The 21,544-nt window shown below is 37.8% G+C and overlaps 1 protein-coding gene across 1 annotated transcript in view; it reads right to left on the reverse strand.

Moving 5' to 3' along the window:
* The window catches only part of SMC6 (structural maintenance of chromosomes 6), a 113,308-nt gene extending 94,907 nt beyond the window's left edge, over positions 1-18,401 (reverse strand). The window contains exons 1-5 of the mRNA XM_007947490.1: positions 18,285-18,401; positions 11,700-11,817; positions 10,769-10,874; positions 2,269-2,405; positions 1,616-1,677 (exon numbers count right to left, since the gene is read on the reverse strand). Coding sequence (XP_007945681.1) covers positions 1,616-1,677; positions 2,269-2,405; positions 10,769-10,874; positions 11,700-11,817; positions 18,285-18,401 — 540 coding nt within the window. The remainder of the gene's footprint in view (positions 1-1,615; positions 1,678-2,268; positions 2,406-10,768; positions 10,875-11,699; positions 11,818-18,284) is intronic.
* Positions 18,402-21,544: the final 3,143 nt, after the last annotated feature.

The raw sequence follows: 21,544 nt of genomic DNA on the forward strand, positions 1-21,544 counted from the left end.
GACTGCTAACCAGAAGGCTGGCAGTTCAAACCCATCAGCCACTCCTCAGAAGGAAGGTTGGGCAATCTACTTCCATAAAGATACCACCTCAGAAACCCAAGGAGGGGTTGCTATAAGTCGGGTTCAACTCAATGGCAGTGAGTTTGGTTTGGTTTTGGTTTAACAGAATAATATACTTCAGGATAGATCCTGAAACATTCTTTCTGAGGATGAATGCCACGCCATTCTTTTCAATTTGTCATTCCCAGCATAGCAGATCATTTGACTGTCTGATTCAAAAGGGCCAGAACCAGTCCATTTCAGCTCATTATTGCCTAGGATATCCATCTTTATGTGTTACATTTCATTTTTGACAATTTCCAATTTTCAAAGATTCATACTTCATACATTCCATGTTCCAATTATTAACAGATATTTGCAGCTGTTTCTTCTCAGCTTACTTAATAAACTGAATCTCACTTTCCTGCATTCCAGTTTGAAATTTGTTTGCTGTGCCTTTTCTCTAGATTTTGATACTCTTCTATTTTTCTACAGTCTAATATGGACACATTAGCCACATATGGCTATTATTATTTTAAAATTCAACTCCTCAGTCATTCTAGCCACATTCCAAGTGTTCAATAATTTTATGTGGCTATTGGTTACCCCACTGGGTAGCACAGAAGTAGAATATTTTTACTATCATAGAAGTTTTTCTAACATCTTAGTTCTAAATCAAATTGGAAAGAGATAACTGTTCTTTTTTCTTGATGACTAATCTTGGTGTTCTTAACCCTGGAAGTATGGTACAATGAATACAACATTAAATAAAACAAAGCTTCCTGAATCCCAATCCAAGTTGTGCTAGTAAACACCTGTTGTTGTTGTTGTTATGTGCTGTCGAGTCGGCCCCGACTCATAGCGACCCCTCCTTGGGTTTCCGAGGCAGTATCACTACGGAAGTAGGATTGCCCAACCTTCCTTCCGAGGAGTGGCTGGTGGGTTTGAACCGCCAGCCTTCTGGTTAGCAGGCAAGTGTCTTAGCCACTATGCTACCAGACAATGTAAAGTACAAATTCCCTTTTTCTGGTTCCCAGCTTCTCACCTGCAAAATAAAGGGTCAGGGTCTGGATCAGATGACCTCTAAAAAAATTCCAATGTCATGTCCTAAGACTATATGTGCCCTATTTCAAATTAACTCTGCCTAAGCATCTTCAAAACGACTCAACCTTTTGACCTATAGGTGTGATTAATAATTCCAAAAGGTATAGAGAAACGTTTTATCTTTCTAGAATAAATTTGCTTCCTAGAAGAGTTAGCAACCAAGTTTAGGAAACTATGATATTATTCTTACTAGGGTAGCAAAACAAATGCAACTTTACAACTTTATTAACATAACTTTTAGCACATACTAGATGTTCTTAACTGTTTTATTAAATTTAAGGTGTTATATATATTGAAAATTCCTGTTAGATCAATAAATTTTAAAGAACCTCATTAATAATAATTATACATATTCACCCTAGTGGTCAACTTACTCATAAGAGACCATTTTAATTCTTTCTACACTACAAATGAAATCACAACAAAATAACCAGTTGCATGAATTGACCTGAAACACAAATTTGATAATTACCTGAATGTTAAAATGATCAAGAATTGCAATCAGTTCTTCTTTCTTAGTAGAAACCACAGTCCCTAAGTTATGAGAAACATAATAAAATATCTTTTATTATTGTATTTCTAAGAAGTACAAAAACAAATATTTATAAAATAAAGGTAAGAATAAAGGTACCACTGAGGTATACAGAAATCTGAATGAACTAGGGTCACATGCTAATCATGGCATAGGTACATGAATAGGAATAAGCACACAAATGTAGTGACAGTGTTTCTCTTCCTCACATAGGGCATTTTGCTCCTCACCTATCTCTTCTTTTCATACTCTTTACATTTACCTCTTCCTTTATGCCCTTTTCCAAATTTTACTCTTTCTTTTCATATGCTATACAAACTAGAGGGGAAAAAGGGGGGACCACAAGGTAAGAGCAAAATGGCATACTCTGTTTCAAATTTACAAAAATTCTTCTAATAAAACAACTATGTGTAATATATGTACACACATATCATATACACATATAAGCAACCAATCATCTTACAAGAAAGAGTTTTCAAGAGACTCAGAAGAAGCACTCTTTCAGTGAGTACCAACACAATCACTTTCTTTAACTGGTATTAAATGTATTTAATTGGTATTTTATATGAAATGAACTTAAATTCACAACAAACCTGTTTCACTTTTTAGTTTGTAAGATCGACTTCCATCCATGCTGATATGTTGTTGCACAATTATAGAGTCACCATAAACATTTGCTCTATATGCGTCATCTCCTCTGTTCCTTAATGTTATTGAGATATCTGCTGAGCTAAAACAGTGAAGTTAAGCAAAGTCATATGAAAGTACAACGCAATTACAATACTACCTTACGAGAATATTCAGAATTTTCAAATGCCTCAAGCAATGTGACTAATTCATTTTAAAATAAGTTTTATATCAGCAGCTGATGGCTGCTAGTCTACTACAGAATAATGTTAACGATGTTATGTCTAACAAAAAAACAAAGTTGTAATTAAGAAAAAACCTCATAGGAAAAATACTTACTTATTTTGTCCATAATAGAAACACCATATTCGCACACAAAAAAACAAAATTTTCAATGTTTCAAATTGTGTAGATATGTAATACAGTTTCCTGTAGGCACTGTATAGTAATATTATACTGCTACTTTGAATTCCATAGTAAAGTATCATGCTGACATTAAGCTTTAAAGAATATACTGATGATATAATAATCAGGGTGAAGTAACATTTTCTAATAGGATTAGAAACAAGGGAAGTAACTTGAATTTTTCAATTACTTTACACTAATTTTTTTTTTAATAAAAGGAAAGTATGTGAGATCAAGAAATGTAAAATAAACCTCAAATGTCTTACACCTTTATCAACATTACAAAAGAATTATTTTTAAAAAATATAGTGGAGCTAAACACACAATGAATGTTAAGGGTTTAAGTTTTCGTAATTTATAGCCTCTCTTATAATGTTTAAAGAAGCTTCAAGGACTACAGCCATGCATATTTTAAGATTATAGGAAAAAATCGATCTTTATTAAACTTGAGTTTATATTTCAAGCTACGGTTCTTCTTTAACATCTGTTAAAATAGAATTTTGTAGAAAAAGAAAGAAAAAAGATGTTGATTCAGGACAGTAACAAATATATATTATAAATTTCTTAAACACAAAAGCAAATAAAATTTTCTCTACTTCTTATGAGCATCTGCCAAAATGCTTAAGTCCTTAAATGTAAAACTGTTTTACCCAGTAAGCACACTGTCACCCACTGGCTTTCCAAGGCTATAAATCTTTATGGAAGTGGACTGCCTCATCTTCCTCCTGTGGAACAGCTAGTATGGCAGGATTGCACCACTGACCTTCTGGTTAGCACCCAAACATCTTACAAAACTGTTTTAACTAGTAATTAAATGGAATCTCTGACACAACACTCCTGTTTTCATTAATGTATACTAAAAAACTGTTACCATTTGCAGGAAATGTGGAAAAAAATACTAAAGATGATCTTTATTATACACTACACTGCATATACTGAGATGTTTGCCCAGCTCTTGCAAGTACCCTAGCAGAAAGAGGGGGTTAGACAGCTGTATCTTTACAGAATACTACCTCCCTATACTGCCCCCCAAGGGCTATGCATACAACCTGACCCTAACTGAGCGAATCTGCAAAAATTCAAATTAAGAAAAACTGGTAAAATTAAAAGAAAGTCTATAATTTAGCTAACAATACTCTATCAGTGTTAACTGCAACACTTATGTAAATCTGAAATTATTTAAAAATAAAAAGATTTTTCAGAAAGTTCAAATTAAGACATTACCAAATCTGGAGATGGAGATTCTTTGGAGAAAAAGTTTGAAGCTTAGTGCCTAAGGCACTTGACTGCTAACCAGAAGGCTGGCAGTTCAAACCCACCAGCCACTCCTCGGAAGGAAGATGGGGCAATCTACTTCCGTAGTGATACTGCCTCGGAAACCCAACGAGGGGTCGCTATGAGTTGGGTTCGACTTGATGGCACATAACAACAACAACAACAACCACAACCAAAAACTCACTGCCGTCAAGTTGGATCTGACTCATAGCAACCCCTTCTTGGGTTTCCAAGGTGGTAACACTACGGAAGTAGATTGCCCAATCTTCCTTCCAAGCAGTGGCTGGTGGGTTTGAAACATCAGCCTTCTGGTTAACTGTCAAATACCTTAGGCACTATACCACCAGAGCTATCACAAAGTATAATATATTATTATTATATAGTATAAAATAATCAAGTAGGAGAGTCTATAAAATAGACTACAGAGAGAAGCAGGAACATAGAACAAATAAGAGTTTGGGAAAGCCTAGAAAGACACAAATACAACTCAAAAGGTATTAGCAGAGTGATTCAGAGACACAGAGAATGCAAAACTACTTCCTTACATTCATATAACACACACAGTTATGACATAAATGCCTGCACACATGGACACACAGAGTGACAAAGACTTTTCTAAAGAATAAGACAGAATATACATATCACAGAAATAATGAAAGAAGACGCTGATGAAACAAAGAAAGGGACATGGAGAAAGAAAGATGTCCAGAGACAAAGACACAGAAAGGCAAAGACACAAAAACAAAGACAGAGACAGAAGATACTTGGTTCTCCAGTTTAATTCTGTTACCTCATGAGACCAAGCTGCACTTCCACTCCTCAGATTCCAAGATATATAACTTTGTACCTTTACACCAAATGCCTTTTGCAGTTGTTGATGTTGTTAGATGCCATCCAGACATCTTTGACTCAGCAACCCCATGCACAGCATAACAAAACACTGCCTGGTCCTGCTCCAGCTGTATGATCCTTGCTATACTTGAGCCCATTACCGCAGCCATCTCATTAAGGGCCATCCCTTCGTTCATCAACCCTCCACGTTACCAAGCATGACCTCTTTCTCCAGGGAATGGTCCCTTCTGATAACATCACCAAAGTAGGTGAGACAAAATCTGGCTATTTTTGCTTCCAAGGAGCTTTGTGGCTGCACTTCCTCCAGGGCAGATTTGTTAGTTCTTTTAGCAGCTCATGGTACTTTCAGCATTTTTGCCAGCACCACAACTCAAAAACATCAATTCTTCTTCAATCTTCCTTATACATTGTCCAGCTCTCACATGTGTATGAGGTGACTGAAAATATCATGGCTTGTGTCAGGCACACCCTAGTCCTCAAGGCGACATCTTTGCTCCTCAGCACTTGAAAGAGGTCTTTTACAGCCAACTTGCCCAGTGCTACACATCTTCTAATGTGCTGACTGCTGTTTCCATTGGCATTGATTGTAGAACCAAGCAATGTGAAGTCTTTGACAACTTCAATCTTTTCTCCATTTATCGTGATACTGCTTATAGGTCCAGTTGTGAAGATTTTTGTTTTCTTTACATTGAAATGTAACCCACACTGCAGATTGTATTCTTCAGTCTTCATCAGTAGCTGCTTCAAGTCATTCTCATTTTCAGCAAAGTTGTGTCGTCAGCATATCGCAGGTTGTTAATGATACTTCCTCCAATCTTGATGCTACGTTTTTCTTCATATAATCCAGCTTCTCGGATTATTTGGTCAGCATACAGAATAAGTTTGGTGAAAGGATACAACCCTGACACACCCCTTTCTGATTTTAAACCATGCAGTACCCCCTTGTTCTGTTTGAACGACAGCCTCCTGGTCTATGTACAGGTTTCTCATGGGTACAATTAAGTCTTCTGGAACTCTCATAATTCTCAATGTTACCCATAATTTGTTATGATCCCACAATCAAAAGCTTTTGCATACTCAATAAAACACAAGTAAACATCTTTCTGGTATTCTTTGCCTTGAGCCAAGATCCATCTGACAGCAGCTATGACATCCCTTGTTCCATGTCCTCTTCTGAATCCAGCTTGCACCTCTGGAAGTTCTCTGTCAATACACTGCTGCAACCCTTTTTGAATTATCTTCAGTAAGATCTTACTTGCATGCAATATTAATGATACTGTTCAATAATTTCCACATTCTGTGGGATCACCTTTCTTTGGAATGGGTGCAAATATGGATCTCTTCCAGTTACTTGGCCATGTAGCTGTCTTCCAAATCTCCTGGCATAACCGAGTGAGTGCCTCCAGTGGGCCATCCATTTGTTGAAACATCTCAGTGGGTATTCCATCAATTCCTGGAGTCCTGTTCTTCAGCAATTATTTCAGTGCTGCTTCAACATCCTACTTGAATATCATTGGTTTTTGATCATATGTCACCTCCTGAAATGGATGAAAATCGACCAGTTCTTTTTGGTACAGTGACTGTATATTCCTTCCATCTTCTTTTGATGTTTCCTGCATCATTCAATATTTTGCCCATAGATTCTTTCAGTACTGCAACTCAAAGCTTAAATTTTTTCCTCAGTTCTTTCAGCTTGAGAAGTGCCATGTGTGTTCTTCCCTTTTGGTTTTCCAACTCCAAGTCTTTGTACATTTCATTATAGTAATTGGTTTTGTCTGCTAGAGCTGCTCTTTGAAATATTCTGTTCAGCTCTTTTATCTTGTCATTTCTTCCATGTGCTTTAGCTACTCTCCACTCAAGGGCAAGTTTCAGTCTCTTCTGACATCCATTTTGGTCTTTTCTTTTTTTCTTGTCTTTTTAATGACCTCTTGCTTTCTTCATGGATGATGATCTTGATGTCATCCCACAATTCTTCTGGTTTTTGGTCGCTGGTGTTCAATTAATCAAATCTGTTCTTCAGATGGTCTCTAAATTCAGGAGGGATACATTCCAGATCATTTTTTGGCTCTCATCAACTTGTTTTCATTGTCTTCAACTTCAAGTATATGAGCAGTTGATGGTCTTTTGCACAATCAGCTCCCCACCTGGTTTTGGCTGACGATATTGGGCTTTTCCATCACCTCTTGCCACAGATGTAGTCAATCTGATTCCTGTGCATCCCATCTGGTAAAGTCCACGTGTATAGCTGCCATTTGTGTTGTTGAAAAAAGCTATTTGCAACGAGTAAGTCACTGGTCTTGCAAAATTCTTTCATGTGATCTCCAGCATTATTTGTCACCAAGGCCAAATTTTCCAACTACCAGTGACTCTTCTTTTGTTTCCAATTTTTGCATTCCAGTCACCAGTATTAAGCAACACATCTTGTTTGCACGTTTGGTCAATTTCAGACTGCAGAAGTTGGTAAATATCTTCAATTTCCTCATCTTTGGCTTTGGTGGTTGGTGCATAAATTTGATTAATAGTCGTATTAACTGGTCTTCCTTGTAGACATATGGATACTATTCTATCACTGACAGCATTGTACCCTAGGACAGATCTTGAAATAGCCTTTGTGAGGATGTATGCCACGCCATTCCTCTTCAAATTGTGATTCCCAACACAGTAGATCACATGGTTGTCTAATTCAAAATGGCCAAAACCAGTCTACTTCAGCTCACTAACGCCTAGGATATCAATCTTTATGCATTACATTTCATTTTTGACAACTTCCAATTTTCCTAGATTCATACTTCGTACATTCCATGTTCTAATTATTAAGGGATGTTTGCAGCTGTTTCTCCTCAATTTGAGTCATGTTACATCAAAATTGGAGGTCTCGAAAGCTTTATTTTATTCATACCAGTAAGGTTAGTTCTACTTTGATGATGCCACTTTTTCCCAGTCATATTTTAAATGCCTTCTGACCTAAGTGGCTTATCCTCCTACACTGTATCAGACAGTGTTTCTGGGCTATTCGTATAGTTGCCTAGTATTATAACAGACAGTTGGCTTCTTTTTCAAGTCTGACAGCACCTATCTGCATAGAGGTAACTGGGAGCAGCACACACATAGTAAACAAGGAATTAGATTTTTTAAAGCCAGGTAAAAATATCATATATTTGTGCTCCTTCTCTGCATTTGCTTATCTGCAGTAAGTTCTGTATCCTTGGCTAAATAAATCAGGAATGTATGGCAGGAGTATGAGTTCTCATCCCTCCACAACCCACTCACAATGCTACACGTCAAAAGTAGGACTAGTGGAGAGATCTCAGTACCACCAGGTCTAGTGTCAGGAAGGCAAAGGAGGAAGAATGAACATGTTCAAGAAGAATCTGAATAGCAAGAAGCATGAGACTCTGGGTCACTGAGAGAGGTCTGCATGGGAGAAGATATATTAGGAGAATTCATTCATTATCCCCATACCACCGGAAAGGGTTGGTGGATAATCAAAGGCATTAGCCTCATGTAAGATGTCCCAAGGCACCATTTTCTGGCTTCTGCCATTCATACTAGTCAAGTATCTCTAAGGAGAGTTGAAACTCATACTCTGACACTTATTGTTGTTGTTGTTGTGTGCCGTCGAGTCGGCCCCGACTCATAGCGACCCCTCCTTGGGTTTCCGAGGCAGTATCACTACGGAAGTAGGATTGCCCACCCTTCCTTCTGAGGAGTGGCTGGTGGGTTCGAACCGCCAGCCTTCTGGTTAGCAGTCAAGTGTGCCTTAGGCACTATGCTACCAGAGCTTCTGATACTAGAGATTATTTTGTTTGAAATGGAGCATAAAGGGGATGAGAAGCCCTTAAGACTCCTCAGTCCTATGCCATACTTACCAGCATGCTAGAGACAGAATGGAATTACTGCATAGATTTTAGATGTGAAATAGAGTAAGAACAGAACTGAAAGCCTCAATGCACCTATTCTGCATAAAAGTAACAAGAGAATCAGAGACTATAAAAAGAAGAATTTTACAGATACAAAATGTTTTAAATGAGGAAGGGATCCATAAGAGTAATACTACTGTGTTTGGAAAGCTCTGTTCTTAGCTACTTTTTTAGGACAAAGTCAATAAAGAAGAGATTAAGTTCAGATTAAAGTTTTAAACTGTTATTAACTCTTTTAAATTACTATATTTTCCCCCTCTGCAGGCAGCTGTGTCCTTAAAAGTTGGTGATTTGCGTAAGCCAGTTTTTTTATTAAGTGGCATTAAGAAGATGGGTCTTACAAACAAAGATTCTTCTTTCATCCAGGTACTTTCCAAATGGAAAAGTATCAGAAGTATTTAATTGAGACATAAAATGTTTAATGGTCACAAAAAACAATTTCTTACTGCAACTTCTATTTGAAAAATCAATGTGTTATCTGGCCAGGGAGACCAGATGACTGTTTGTACAAATGAGAAATGAGTTAATAAATTATAATGAATTAAAATAGTTGGAAACATTAACTGAAAGTGTTATAATAACTAATTCTTTGCTTCAGACATAATTTTGCTAAGGGAGAGAAGACCTTGGTGAGTTGGAGCACTAAAAAGATGAAGGGAGACAAAATATGCTAGACAACTGTTAACAAATAGTTACCTTCTAAGGCCATACAGCATGGGAAATTATTTTCTGTGTGTCTGTTCTTCCCTTGAGTCAAGTTGAAACCTTTGCTCAGGGTTATAAAAGCTAAGGCTTTTGAGCAATGGATAAAAAGCTCCTGATTCTGATTCATATTCTATCCTCATTCCTTAATTTGAAAAATAATAATAATGTGGGGAAAAAAAAAAAAACCAAAAAAGTGAAATGCTGAATGGCTATAACACCAAGCAGAAGGAAAGACAATTATATGGGGAAAAAATATGTTAATTATAAATGTTTCAATATTTCTAGGCATGAGGCACAAGAGAGAAGAATAAGCAGTGGGAATAGTTCTCACACTTGGTGCAGGTATGACCAAGTGTGGGACATCTAGTTGATGTCAGAAACAAAGATCCTTTCAGAGGTATCCATGGTACATTAAAAAGAATAAAGAGATCAGCTTGAAGACAGTGCTGCTAGTGGGCAACAAGCCCGAAGTCAATAATGATGCAAATCTGGTATACGGATTAAGGCATTTAGCTGCTAACCAAAATGTCAGTGGTTCTAACCCATCAGTTGCTCCACAGAATAAATATGAGACAGTCTGCTTCTGTAAAGATTTATAGCCTTAGAAACCCAGTCGTGGTCGCTATGAGTCAGAATTGACTCAATGGCAGTGAGCTTGGTTTGGTTTTGGCTTATGCAAAGGTAATGCATAACAAATACCTAAAATCAAATAGGGTGGCTATATGACCATTCACCAAAGGTTAAGATGGACCACAATTAGACTTGTGATTGGAGTCTTCAAATCCGTCCACACTGGTGGCATCATCTGAGTAGAGGATATAAAATCAAAGTCAGAGAGTAGAATACTTTTTTGGACTTTCTGGAGAGCTAGAGGCAGAAATTTTGTGCAGGGACCTTGGCTGATCAGTGATTCTGCTGTCGTTACTATCCCATTAATGTGCTCATGCTGGATTTGGGTCAAGATCCAGGAAAATCCAATGCTTATAAATACTGCTTTAAACAGTATATTAATATTCCCTTCAGTATATAAATTTATCACTGGTAGTTCTTCCAGAAAGGTAACAAAACTTGAGTATTATGTGCGTACTGACATGTCAATAATTTACACAAACTATCTGTCGGGAAAGGACAATAGGTAGCAATGGGCCATCCTGGAAACGGGGCAAGAGTAAAGAATGAAAGGATATGACACTTCTGCTCCTGTTCTGAAAAGCCATTTCTTATCCAGTAATATCTATCTGAACTGGGAATCTAAAGTAGCTGCTTATTAGTAAAGAGCTGCAAACATATGCAGAAAGCAAATACTTACTTTTGTCCATCTTTTACAAAGCCTTTTAAAGAAGATCCTCTATTAGTAGCAATTGCTTTTCCACCAAGACCAACTATGAGAGCTGTCAGTACTGCACTCTTCCCACCTAAAGAAATAAAGAGTTGAAAAAGTACATTTATTAAAAAGAAGGAATTAAAAAGAAAAATTATTAAAAAGAAATAGCTAACCTTTGTATCTAATGCAAAAAGATTTCAGAATTAAAATGTGAATTTGTCTTAACACTGAAATAGAGTTTTAGAATATAATCTCTCTGAATATAATCTCAAAATCTTTCTCATAATATTCAAGATCATCAGTAATGTGATCTACAATGTAACTTGTCAGTGTCAGCGTTTGCCCCTCTCCACTATCTACCACATGATAAAGCCATATGAGGTTATTAACCACTCTCCAGACACATCTATTTCTACCTTTCCAAACCTTTGTTGATGTTCTCTACCTGGAACATCTCAGCTTCTGCTTCTCCAATGAGACTATGCAATTTTCATTTAAGAAATACCACAAATACCACTTTCTCTTACAGTTTCATTGTCCACAGAAATGAGAATTAGTCACTATTACTTTTGGGTTCGCAAAGCACTTTATTTATGCTCTATTATAACACTTAATAGAGAGAAGGTACAATACGCTGTAGTAAGAATTGCTTATCTACATTTTTTGTGGTACAAATTTCAAGATAGATAGATTCGAAAAAATAAGGAGATATTTATCCTTACTGCATAAATTAGGAAGCTATGTTAACACATTATTTTCTTAAAGCACAGACTGGCTGTAAATACTGAAAATATTTATAACCACAAGTTATAAATTTATAAATCAAACATTTATCTGCACTAATGGTCACCTATTTCAAAAATTTAATGCATTCTAATCTCAAAGTCAAATTAGAAGAAGGGCAAAAAACACTTACTTCCATTGTTTCCAACGACGAAGTTAACATTAGAACCAAATTTAAAGGGTCCAAGCATGGAATGACACATAAAGTTTTTTAGTTGAATACCTTCAATTATTCCAACTTCTGCTGCAGTCTATTAATAAAAAATAAAAAAGAATGAAGAACTCAATCTATCTAATTCACTTATTGTAATTATCTAAACACTTACTGGTAAAAAAAAAAGACCAGCGGTATTATCACTGAAAAAAATCACAGAAAGTAAGTAATGTTAACTTCAACCAATGAATAAGATATAAGGAAATGGGAACATTTTATATTCCTAAGGCACTTGACTGCTAACCAGAAGGCTGGCAGTTCAAACCCACCAGCCACTCCCCGGAAGGAAGGTTGGGCAGTCTACTTCCGTAGTGCTACTGCCTTGGAAAATGCAAGGAAGGGTCGCTATGAGTCGGTCCTACTCAATGGCATATAACAACATACCAATTTAAGAGAACCAATAAATTTACTTCCAAAATTAAATTATCACTTATTAGACTCGTTCTAAAGGATCTAATGTGACATTTTGGGGCAGATAATTTTTTGTTGTAAGGGGCTTTCCTGTACATTGTAGAATGTTTAGCAGCATCCCAAGCTTCTATCCACTAGTGGCCTGTAGCACACACACTGCCTTCCAGTTCTAACAACAAAACACGTATCTTGACACTGCCAAATGTCCCTGGGGGCAAAGTGTCCCTGGCTGAAAAACACTGGTGTAGTCAAACTGCTTGAAAAATACAGAATTATATTCAGAGTATCCCTGAAAGATGATTATCTAGCCATGGTTCGAACAAAGAATTCATTATCTGACATGACAGCCCAATTCATAAACAGTTAATTCTAAGAGTACATGTTCTTAAAAGGCAAAGACTGCTTTTCTTTGACTTTGTTTTTCTGCCATTTACTATGATAACTGAATGATGTCTGGCAATGTGTAAAGAATAGTCTCCTAGCTTATAAAATGCAAATAAAAATGCTTATATTCTATAGGAATATGTCAGGATTAAATTAGATAAAGTTTATAAAAGTTTTAACCAAGAATTTGGCACAGTACTCACTTGCACTTTGTAGTTACACAGTAATGGATAAAATCATCACATTGTCCATATTTGTCGTGATTCACATAGTCAAATGCCTCTGCATAGTCAATAAAACCCAGGAAATCATCTCTCTGCTTCTCAGCTTTCAGCCAAGATCCATGTGACAAAAGAGATCATACCACTCATTCCATGCCCTCTTCCAAATCTAGCTTGAATTTCTGTTATAACTGAATCTGAATTATCTTCAGCAAAATTTTACCTGATAATTTTCAATAATTTTGACATTCCATTGGGTACAAATATGATTACATGTACTTATTTGCCATTTGTCTATCCTCTTCAGTAAAATGTCTCTTAAGTCTTTTTTGTCCAATTTCAAACTGGATTATTTTCTTTTTAACTATTGAATTTTGAAAATGCTTATATACTCAGAAAACTAGTTCTTGGTTAATTAACCAAATCTAAAACCACTGCCATCAAGTAAATTCCAACTCATAGAGACGCTATTAAGGCACAGCAGAACCGTCTCATGAGGTTTCCAAGGCTGTAATCTTTACAGAAGCAGACTGTCACATCTTTCTCCAGTGAAGTAGCTGGTGAGTTCAAACTACCAACCTTTTGGGTTAGTAGCCAAGTGCTTAACTATTGTGCCACCAGGGCTTTGGCCAGCTATGTGGTTTGCAAATATGTTCTCCCAATCTGTAGTCTGGTTTGCAATTATTTGAACAGTCTTTTGCAGAGCAAAAGTTTAAATTTTTGATGATGTCCTATTTATCAATTTTCCCTTTTGTGAACTATGCTTCAAACTGGTTTGAAAAGTTCAGTCACGGCTATAAGAAACAAGGGCAGCACATACATTGCATAGCAACCAAATTTCCTGTGCCTGGGATTGTGACCCAGGGAGGAAACAGGCACTACTCAAAAATACAGCTGATCTCAATGCTTTGAAAGTGCATTGCTCTCCACAGTCCCGTCAATAATCCAATCTCCTGCATCAAAGTTATACGTACATAAACAAACTGTTATAAAGTTAACTCTTATTGTCCTTTTGATGTTTGCAGGCTATGGTCATACTAACTCTTCTATTCCTGATATTGATTATTTGCATCTTCTCTCTTTTCTTCCCTTTGTCAGTCTTGTTGTTGTTGTTATGTGCCATCAAGTTGGCCCTGACTCATAGCGACCCCTCCTTGGGTTTCCAAGGCGGTATCACTACAGAAGTAGAACTGCCCAACCTTCCTTCCAAGGAGTGGCTGGTGGGTTTGAACCACTAGCCTTCTGGTTAGCAGACAAGTGCCTTAGCCACTATGCTATCAAAAGATTATTTGTGTCTTCTCTATTTTCTACCCTTTGACAGTCTTACTAGAAGACTGTCAAGTTTATTGATCTTTCCAAGGAACCAGTTTTGTTTCACTGATTTTACTCTATTATTTTTATCTAATAATAACTAAACCTCAAAATCAAACAGAACAGGTTTATTTTACTTTGTTGTTGTTGTTAGGTGCTGTTGAGTTGTCTCCAACTCACAGCGACCCTCTGCACAGATGAATGAAACACCGCCCTGTCCTGAGCCACCTCCATGATTCTTGCTATACTTGAGCCCATCACCACTGCTACCATGTCAGTCCATCTCGTTGAGGTCCTTCCCCTCTTTCGTCAACCCTCCACCCTACCAGCAAGATTCCTTCTCCAGGGAATGGTCCTTTCTGACGTGACCAAAGTATGGGAGATGAAGTTTGGCCATTCTCACCTCCAAGGAGCATTCTGGCTGCACTTGCTCCTGGACAGACTTGTTAGTTCTTTTCCCAGTCCACAGTACTTTCAGCACTCTTCATGAACACCACGGCTCAAAAGCATCAATTCTTCTTCAGTCTTCCTTATTCCTTGTCCAGTTCTCACGTACATAGGAGGTGACTGAAAATACCATAGCTTGTGTCAGGTGCACCTCAGTCCTCAAGCAGACATCTTTGCTCTTCAGCACTTGAAAGAGATCCTTTGCAGCTGATTTGCCCAGTGCTGTATATCATCTGAAGTCTTAACTGCTGCTTCCATTGGTATTGATTGTAGAACTAAGCAATGTGAAGTCTTTGACAATGTCAATCTTTTCTCCATTTACCGTGATGCTGCTTATAGGTCCGGTTCTGAGGATTTTTGTTTTCTTTACCTTGACATGTAATCCATACTGCAGACTGTATTCTTCAATCTTCACCAGTAAGTGCTTTAAGTCATCCTCACTTTCAGCAAAGTTGTGTCATCAGTGTGTCGCAGGTTAACGATTCTTCCCCCAATCCTGATGCCACACTCTTCTTCACACAGTCCAGCTTCTCTATTTAGTCAGCATACAGATTGAATAAGTATGGTGAAAGGATACAACTCTGACGCACCCCCTTCTTGATTTTAAACCATGCAGTATCCCCTTTTTCTGTTCAACCAACAGCCTCCTGGTCTATGTACAGGTTCCTCATGAATACAATCAAGTGTTCCGGAATTCCCATTCTTCTAAATGTTATCCATAATTTGTTATGATCCACACAATCAAATGCTTTGGCATGGTCAATAAAATGCAGATAAACATCTTTCTGGTATTCTTTGGTTTCAGCCAAGATCCATCTGACATCTGCAATGATATCTCTCATTCCACGTCCTCTTCTGAATCCAGCTTGCATTTCTGGAAGTTCTCTGTGAATATATTGCTGCAACCGCTTTTGAATTATCTTCAGAAAGATTTTACTTGCATGCGATATTAATGATGTTGTTCGGTAATTTCCACATTCTGTGGGATCACCTTTCTTTGGAATGGGTACAAATATGGAGCTCTTCCAGTCAGTTGGCCATGTAGCTGTCTTGCAAATCTCTTGGCATAACCGCGTGAGTGCCTCCAGTGGGCCATCCACTTGTTGAACCATCTCAACGGGTATTCTGTCAATTCTTGGAGCCTTGTTCTTTGTCAATTCCTTCAGTGCAGCTTTGACTTCTCCCTTCAATACCATTGGTTCCTGAACATATGCCACCTCCTGAAATGGATGAAGATCAACCAGTTCTTTTTGGTACAGTGACTGTTCCATCTTCTTTTGATGCTTCCTGCATCATTCAATATTTTGCCCATAGGCTCTTTCAATATTGCAACTCAAGACTTGAAATTTTCCTCCAGCTCTTTCAGCTTGAGAAATGCCAGAGTGTGTTCTTCCCTTTTGGTTTTCTAACTCCTGGTCTTTGCACATTTCATTATAGTAATTGGCTTTGTCTGCTCAAGCTGCTCTTTGAAATCTTCTGTTCAGCTCTTTTATCTTGTCATTTTTTCCATTTGCTTTAGCTACTCTCCACTCAAGGGCAAGTTTCAGTCTCTTCTGACATCCATTTTGGTCTTTTCTTTCTTTCTCATATTTTTAATGACCTCTTGCTTTCTTCATGGATGATACCCCTGATGTCATCCCACAATTCTTCTGGTTTTCAGTCACTGGTGTTCAATATATCAAATCTATTATTTAGATGGTCTCTAAATTCAGGAGAGATATATCCAAGTTCATATATTGGCTCTCGTGGACTTGTTTTAATTGTCTTCAACTTCAAGTTCAACTTGCATATGAGCACTTGATGGTCTGTTCCACAATCAGCTCCTGGCCTAGTTTTGGCTAAAGACACTGAGCTTTTCCATCTCCTGCTGCCACAGATGTAGTCATCCTATTCATGTGTACTCCATCTGGTGAAGTCCATATGTATAGTTGCCATCTGCGTTGTTGAAAAAAAGGTATTTGCAATGAATAAGTCGTTAGTCTTGCAAAATTCTTTCTTGTGATTTCCACCGTTATTTCTGTCACCAAGGCCAAACTTTCCAACTAGATTCTTCTGTTTCCAACTTTTGCATTCCAATCACCAGTGATGTTCTGGTTACCTAGTGCTGCTCTGACAAGAAATATACCACAAATGGGATGGCTTAAACAAACAGAAGTTTATTCTTACAATTTGGAGGCTTTAAGTCCAAGATCAAAGTGCCAGGCTCTAGAGGCTGGGTGAAAGCCCCTCAACCTTGGGATCTAGCTCTGCCTCCTGCTCCTGGCCCACTGGAGCTAGAAGCATTTCTTCACTCAGACAACTGCTGGCTGCTGAGGCTGAGAAACCCCAAGATTGACAAGTAAAAGGGCACAGTCCCGATGTTACCAAACCACATGGCAGGCCATTAACTTAAGTCCATTGTAAGTCCCAAGGTCAGCAGAGCATAGCAGGCTGCTGAGCAATGACACAGCTACATGCAGGGTCCAAGCGTGCCACAGGCTAGAGGCCATTCTCAAAGCTTCTCCTTATATACAGGAAGCAAACCACATCCAAAAGGGAGCTACTCAGCTGCTTGTGGTTGATCACACCATGGAATTGATTGGGGAGTAACTACCACCAGCTGCCCAGCCACTCAACCAGTCCCAGCCAAGTTGACACACAAACTTAACTACCACAAGTGATAAGCAACACATCTTGATTGCACATTCAGTCAATTTCAGACTGCAGAAGTTAATAAAAGTCTTCAATTTCCTCATATTTGGCTTTGGTGGTTGATGCGTAAATTTGAATAGTAGTAGTATTAATGGGTCTTCCTTGTAGACGTATGGATATTATCCTATCACTGACAGCTTTGTACTTCAGGACATATCTTGAAACATCCTTTGTGATGATGAATGCCATGCCATTCCTATTCAAATTGTCACGTTAGGCATAGTAAATCATATGGTTGTCTGATTCAAAATGCCCAAAACCAGTCCATTTCAGCTCACTAGTACCTAGGATATCAATATGTGTTCCATTTCATTTCTGACAACTTCCAATTTTCCCAGACTCATACTTGGTACGTTCCACGTTCCGATTATTAACGGATGTCTGCAGCTGTTTCTCCTCAATTTCAGTCATGCCATGTCAGCACATGGAAGTCCTCAAAGACTTATTTTATCTGTATCATTGAAGTTGCTTCTACTCTGATGAGGCAGCTCTTTCCCAGTCCTATTTCGAGTGCCTCCTGAACCAAGGGGCTCGTCTTCCTGCACTGTGTTGGACAATGTTTCCAAGCTATTCATAAAGGTACCAAGAAATTTATCAGAGAGTGTTTTTCTGCTATTCGTAAGGTTTTCCCTGGCCAATTTTTGAGAAGTGGATGGCCTCTTCCTTGTTCCTAGTTTGTAACCTGAGTTGAAACCTGTGCACCATGTACAACCCTGCTGATGTCTGAAACACTGGTGGCACAGCCTCAAGCCTCACAGTAACATGCAAGCCCCAAAGGATGACAAACTGACACATAAGTTTCTCTCTATTAGCTGTTGGAAACTTCTGGTGCTCCCCTTACCTAATACCTACCTGGAACCTGCCACTCTGTGGTCCCCGGCCGCTCCTTCCCTTTCCTGGCTCTAGGGGGCTAGGGCCTTGTCTGCCTCCCGAAATCTTATCACCTTTCCTGATTTTGAATGATCAATAAATACTAAATATAATTCAGACGTGAGAAACAAACCAACAGAAAAACATAATTTTCTAATTTTGTACTTACCAAAGTAGAGGTACCATTATAATCATCACCACCTCCATCAAAATCCTCTGCCTCTCCTTTTCTTGGTCTTTTGGCATTTTCATGTGACAAGAAATTTTCTTCCTTTCTTTTGGCCATCAGTTCTGAACAAATATTTATAATAATAATGATGATGTAAACCAATTGCAATATCTATGATTGGTTCATGTACATTAAACTTAACAAAATAAATCACACACACCTTATTAAGTTTCAAGTAATGTTGTTGCTGTTATGTGCCGTTGAGTCAGCCCCGACTCATAGTGACCCTTCCTTGGGTTTCCGAGGCGGTATCACTTTGGAAATAGACTACCTAACCTTCCTTCTGAGGAGTGGCTGGTGGTTTGAACTGCCAGCCTTCTGGTAGTTAGAATATGCCTATGTATTTGTACTTTAAGAATTAAAGTGAAAAAATAATTTGCATATTCTGTACCAGCTGATTTTCTTTCAGATTTATTCTTGACTAAAATTTTATCTACCTATCCTACCATTTTGAATCCTAAACTTATAAAAGTTACCAATTTGTGTAAACGTAGTTTCTAATCTCTTAGATCTACTAGTAGAGATGCACAACACCATATGAAATTATTCCAGAGTAATTTCCACATGTTATAATATAAAAATACCAAATCACATAAAACTTCATCTTACCTGTTTTAAATTATTTTCCACAAAGGAGCGTATTTTGAAGCAGTGTTGCCTAACAGTAGTAGCTTCTCTTAACTGATCCTTAAAGAAACAGTCCATGATTTTGTTTGTTTGTTTGCCAATACATGGATAATATAAAATTTGGACCTAGAAAATTAATTTAAAATTACAAAAAAGATTTTGCTAAACATATGAATACTGAACTTCAAGCCAAAGCTTATAGACTGCGATTGAAAATAAACTTCATGACTATTCTGATTATTGCTTTCACTTTCCTTTCTTTAAGATACACTTGCTGGAGCTCTGGTGGTGCAGTGCCTAAGGCATTTGACTGGTAACCAGAAGGTTGGCACTTCAAACCCACCAGCCATTCCGCAAAAGGAAGACTGGACAATCTACTTCTGAAAGATGTACAGCCTCGGAAACCCAATGGAGGTCGCTATGAGTAGGAATCGACTCAGTGGCAGTGGGTTTGGTTTGGTTTGGTTTTTTGGTTAAGATATACTTAAGACTTAAACCAATAAGTATCTAAGAAATGTCTGCTGAATAAATGAAGAGCAAAATCCACTGACAATCAAAATTTTCTAAGTTACAAGAAAAGAATATAAGTAATAGGTCTAGTGTCAACTCTTTTAACTTCCCTCAAATACTAGACCATGGCAATCCTGTTCGTATCATGTACTCAGCTCCCTTTACCCCCATAGCAACAGAAGATTGAATGAGATTTTCTCTCTCATCAACTTGAACAGCAAGATCTTTAGCATTCGTTGCTGTAAAAGATGACAGCTCTATGTGATGATATGCATACAGGACAAGAAAGCCAGTCTTAAGTGTATACAGGAAAGAAGAGGGTCATATGCAGGAGAGGGGGTCTGCAGGAGTGGTTTTACAAAAAGCATGCTATACAGAGGGAGCTCGGGTAGCATAGTGTCCAAGGCACTTGACTGCTAACCAGAAGGCTGGCAGTTCAAACCCACCAGCCACTCCTCGTAAGGAAGATGGGGCAATCTACTTCTGTAGTGATACTGCCTTAGAAACCCAAGGAGGGGTCGCTGTCAGTCGGGTCCGACTCGATGGCACATAACAACAACAACAACATGCTATTCAGAAACATGAGAACAGGGACTCTGGAAAAGGAAAACAGAGAATAGGTGAGTGAGGAAAGAACCATTCAAAAATATCTTTTAATTTTTTAACACACTCTTTTCCAAACTCAAGTAGCTCTGGTGGTGCTGTTAAACCATGGGCTGTTAACCAAAAGGTAGAGAGTTTGAACCCACTAGCCACTCCATAGGAGAAAGATGAGGCAGTCTGCTCTGGCAAAGTTTTTACAGCCTTTGAAAGCCTATGGGACAGTTCTACTCTGTCCTATAAAGGTAACCATGAGTTGGGATCAACTCCAGAGCAGTGGGTTTCCAAACTCATGTTGAGAGAAGCAAATCTGCAGAAATATCAAATATTAATACATATTTTGCAGGAATTGTTTAGGGGAAGTTTTTGTCAGGTTTTGGTATTATTATATGGTAAGGTGTGCTTCATTAATTGACTAGGGTGTTTTTTCCATGTCTTTTATGCTCTAAGAAATAATTAAGCTTAAAGTTATTAGACAATGAAGACTGTCTTAATTTTATGAATCATGTCCATTTCTTCCCTGTATAGTGATTTTCACAGGTTCACTACATCTTTTTGAATAAATTTTTAATAATTTTATTTCCTAATAACTTGATAATCTAAAGCCTCAATTTATTACAAAAGTTATCTTACATTTTTTAAAATCTCCATCTGTAGTCATGCCTCTGCTAATGGATTCTGTTTCATTAAATTTGAGAGCTATTGTAAATTATTTTCTCCAAGTAGTAGTTCTTTGCTTTATCAAGTCTAATTATCTAAAATGAGAATATTTTAATGTTTATTCTTATTTTTTAAGCAACAAAATATAGGAAACATTCAGTGGTATCAAGTTCAGTTTCCAGTTCCTTCCACAAAAGCACAAGTTTAAAAAAAGCAATCAGAAGCTTTCACTTTCAAGAAGATCAAATAGATATACTTTCCCCTATTCTTCTCACTAAGTAAAACTAAAAACCCTGGACCTTATATATAAAACAAACAGAAAAAGACTCTGGAGAGTGAAAAAATAAGACGATCAAGCTAGGGACAAAAAAAAGACGATCAAGCTAGGGACTTCAGGATCCAAGGAAGGACACAGTGCTGAGTTCCCTGGGCTTCTTTTTTGCCTCAAAATATTCTAGACTCAGAGATGTCAGCAACCAGGAAATGCAACAGGTATAGGGAAGAAAACAAAACAAAACAAACCACCAACAAGAGCTAACTCTGTAGCAAAAGGACCAAGGGAAGTCTAACAAGACAGAAAGTATTCAGACAATAATTGCTAGACTCCAGACAAACACCACAAGGAAAAAACAAAAAATCCCAAACTGTGGCCCATTCCCACTTATGCCAGCAAACACAGAGTAGAGAGCCTGAACTTCTACTCTTGACCTCGTTATAGAAGGCATCTCAAAACCCCATGTGGGGTGGTATCAGAGAAGGCCAACTAGGGAGCAGTGATAATGGTGTCAGTGGGGACTACCAAC

Source organism: Orycteropus afer, unplaced genomic scaffold (assembly GCF_000298275.1).
Source record: "Orycteropus afer afer isolate SDZICR_OR568_19922 unplaced genomic scaffold, OryAfe1.0 scaffold00187, whole genome shotgun sequence".
NCBI lineage: Eukaryota > Metazoa > Chordata > Mammalia > Tubulidentata > Orycteropodidae > Orycteropus > Orycteropus afer.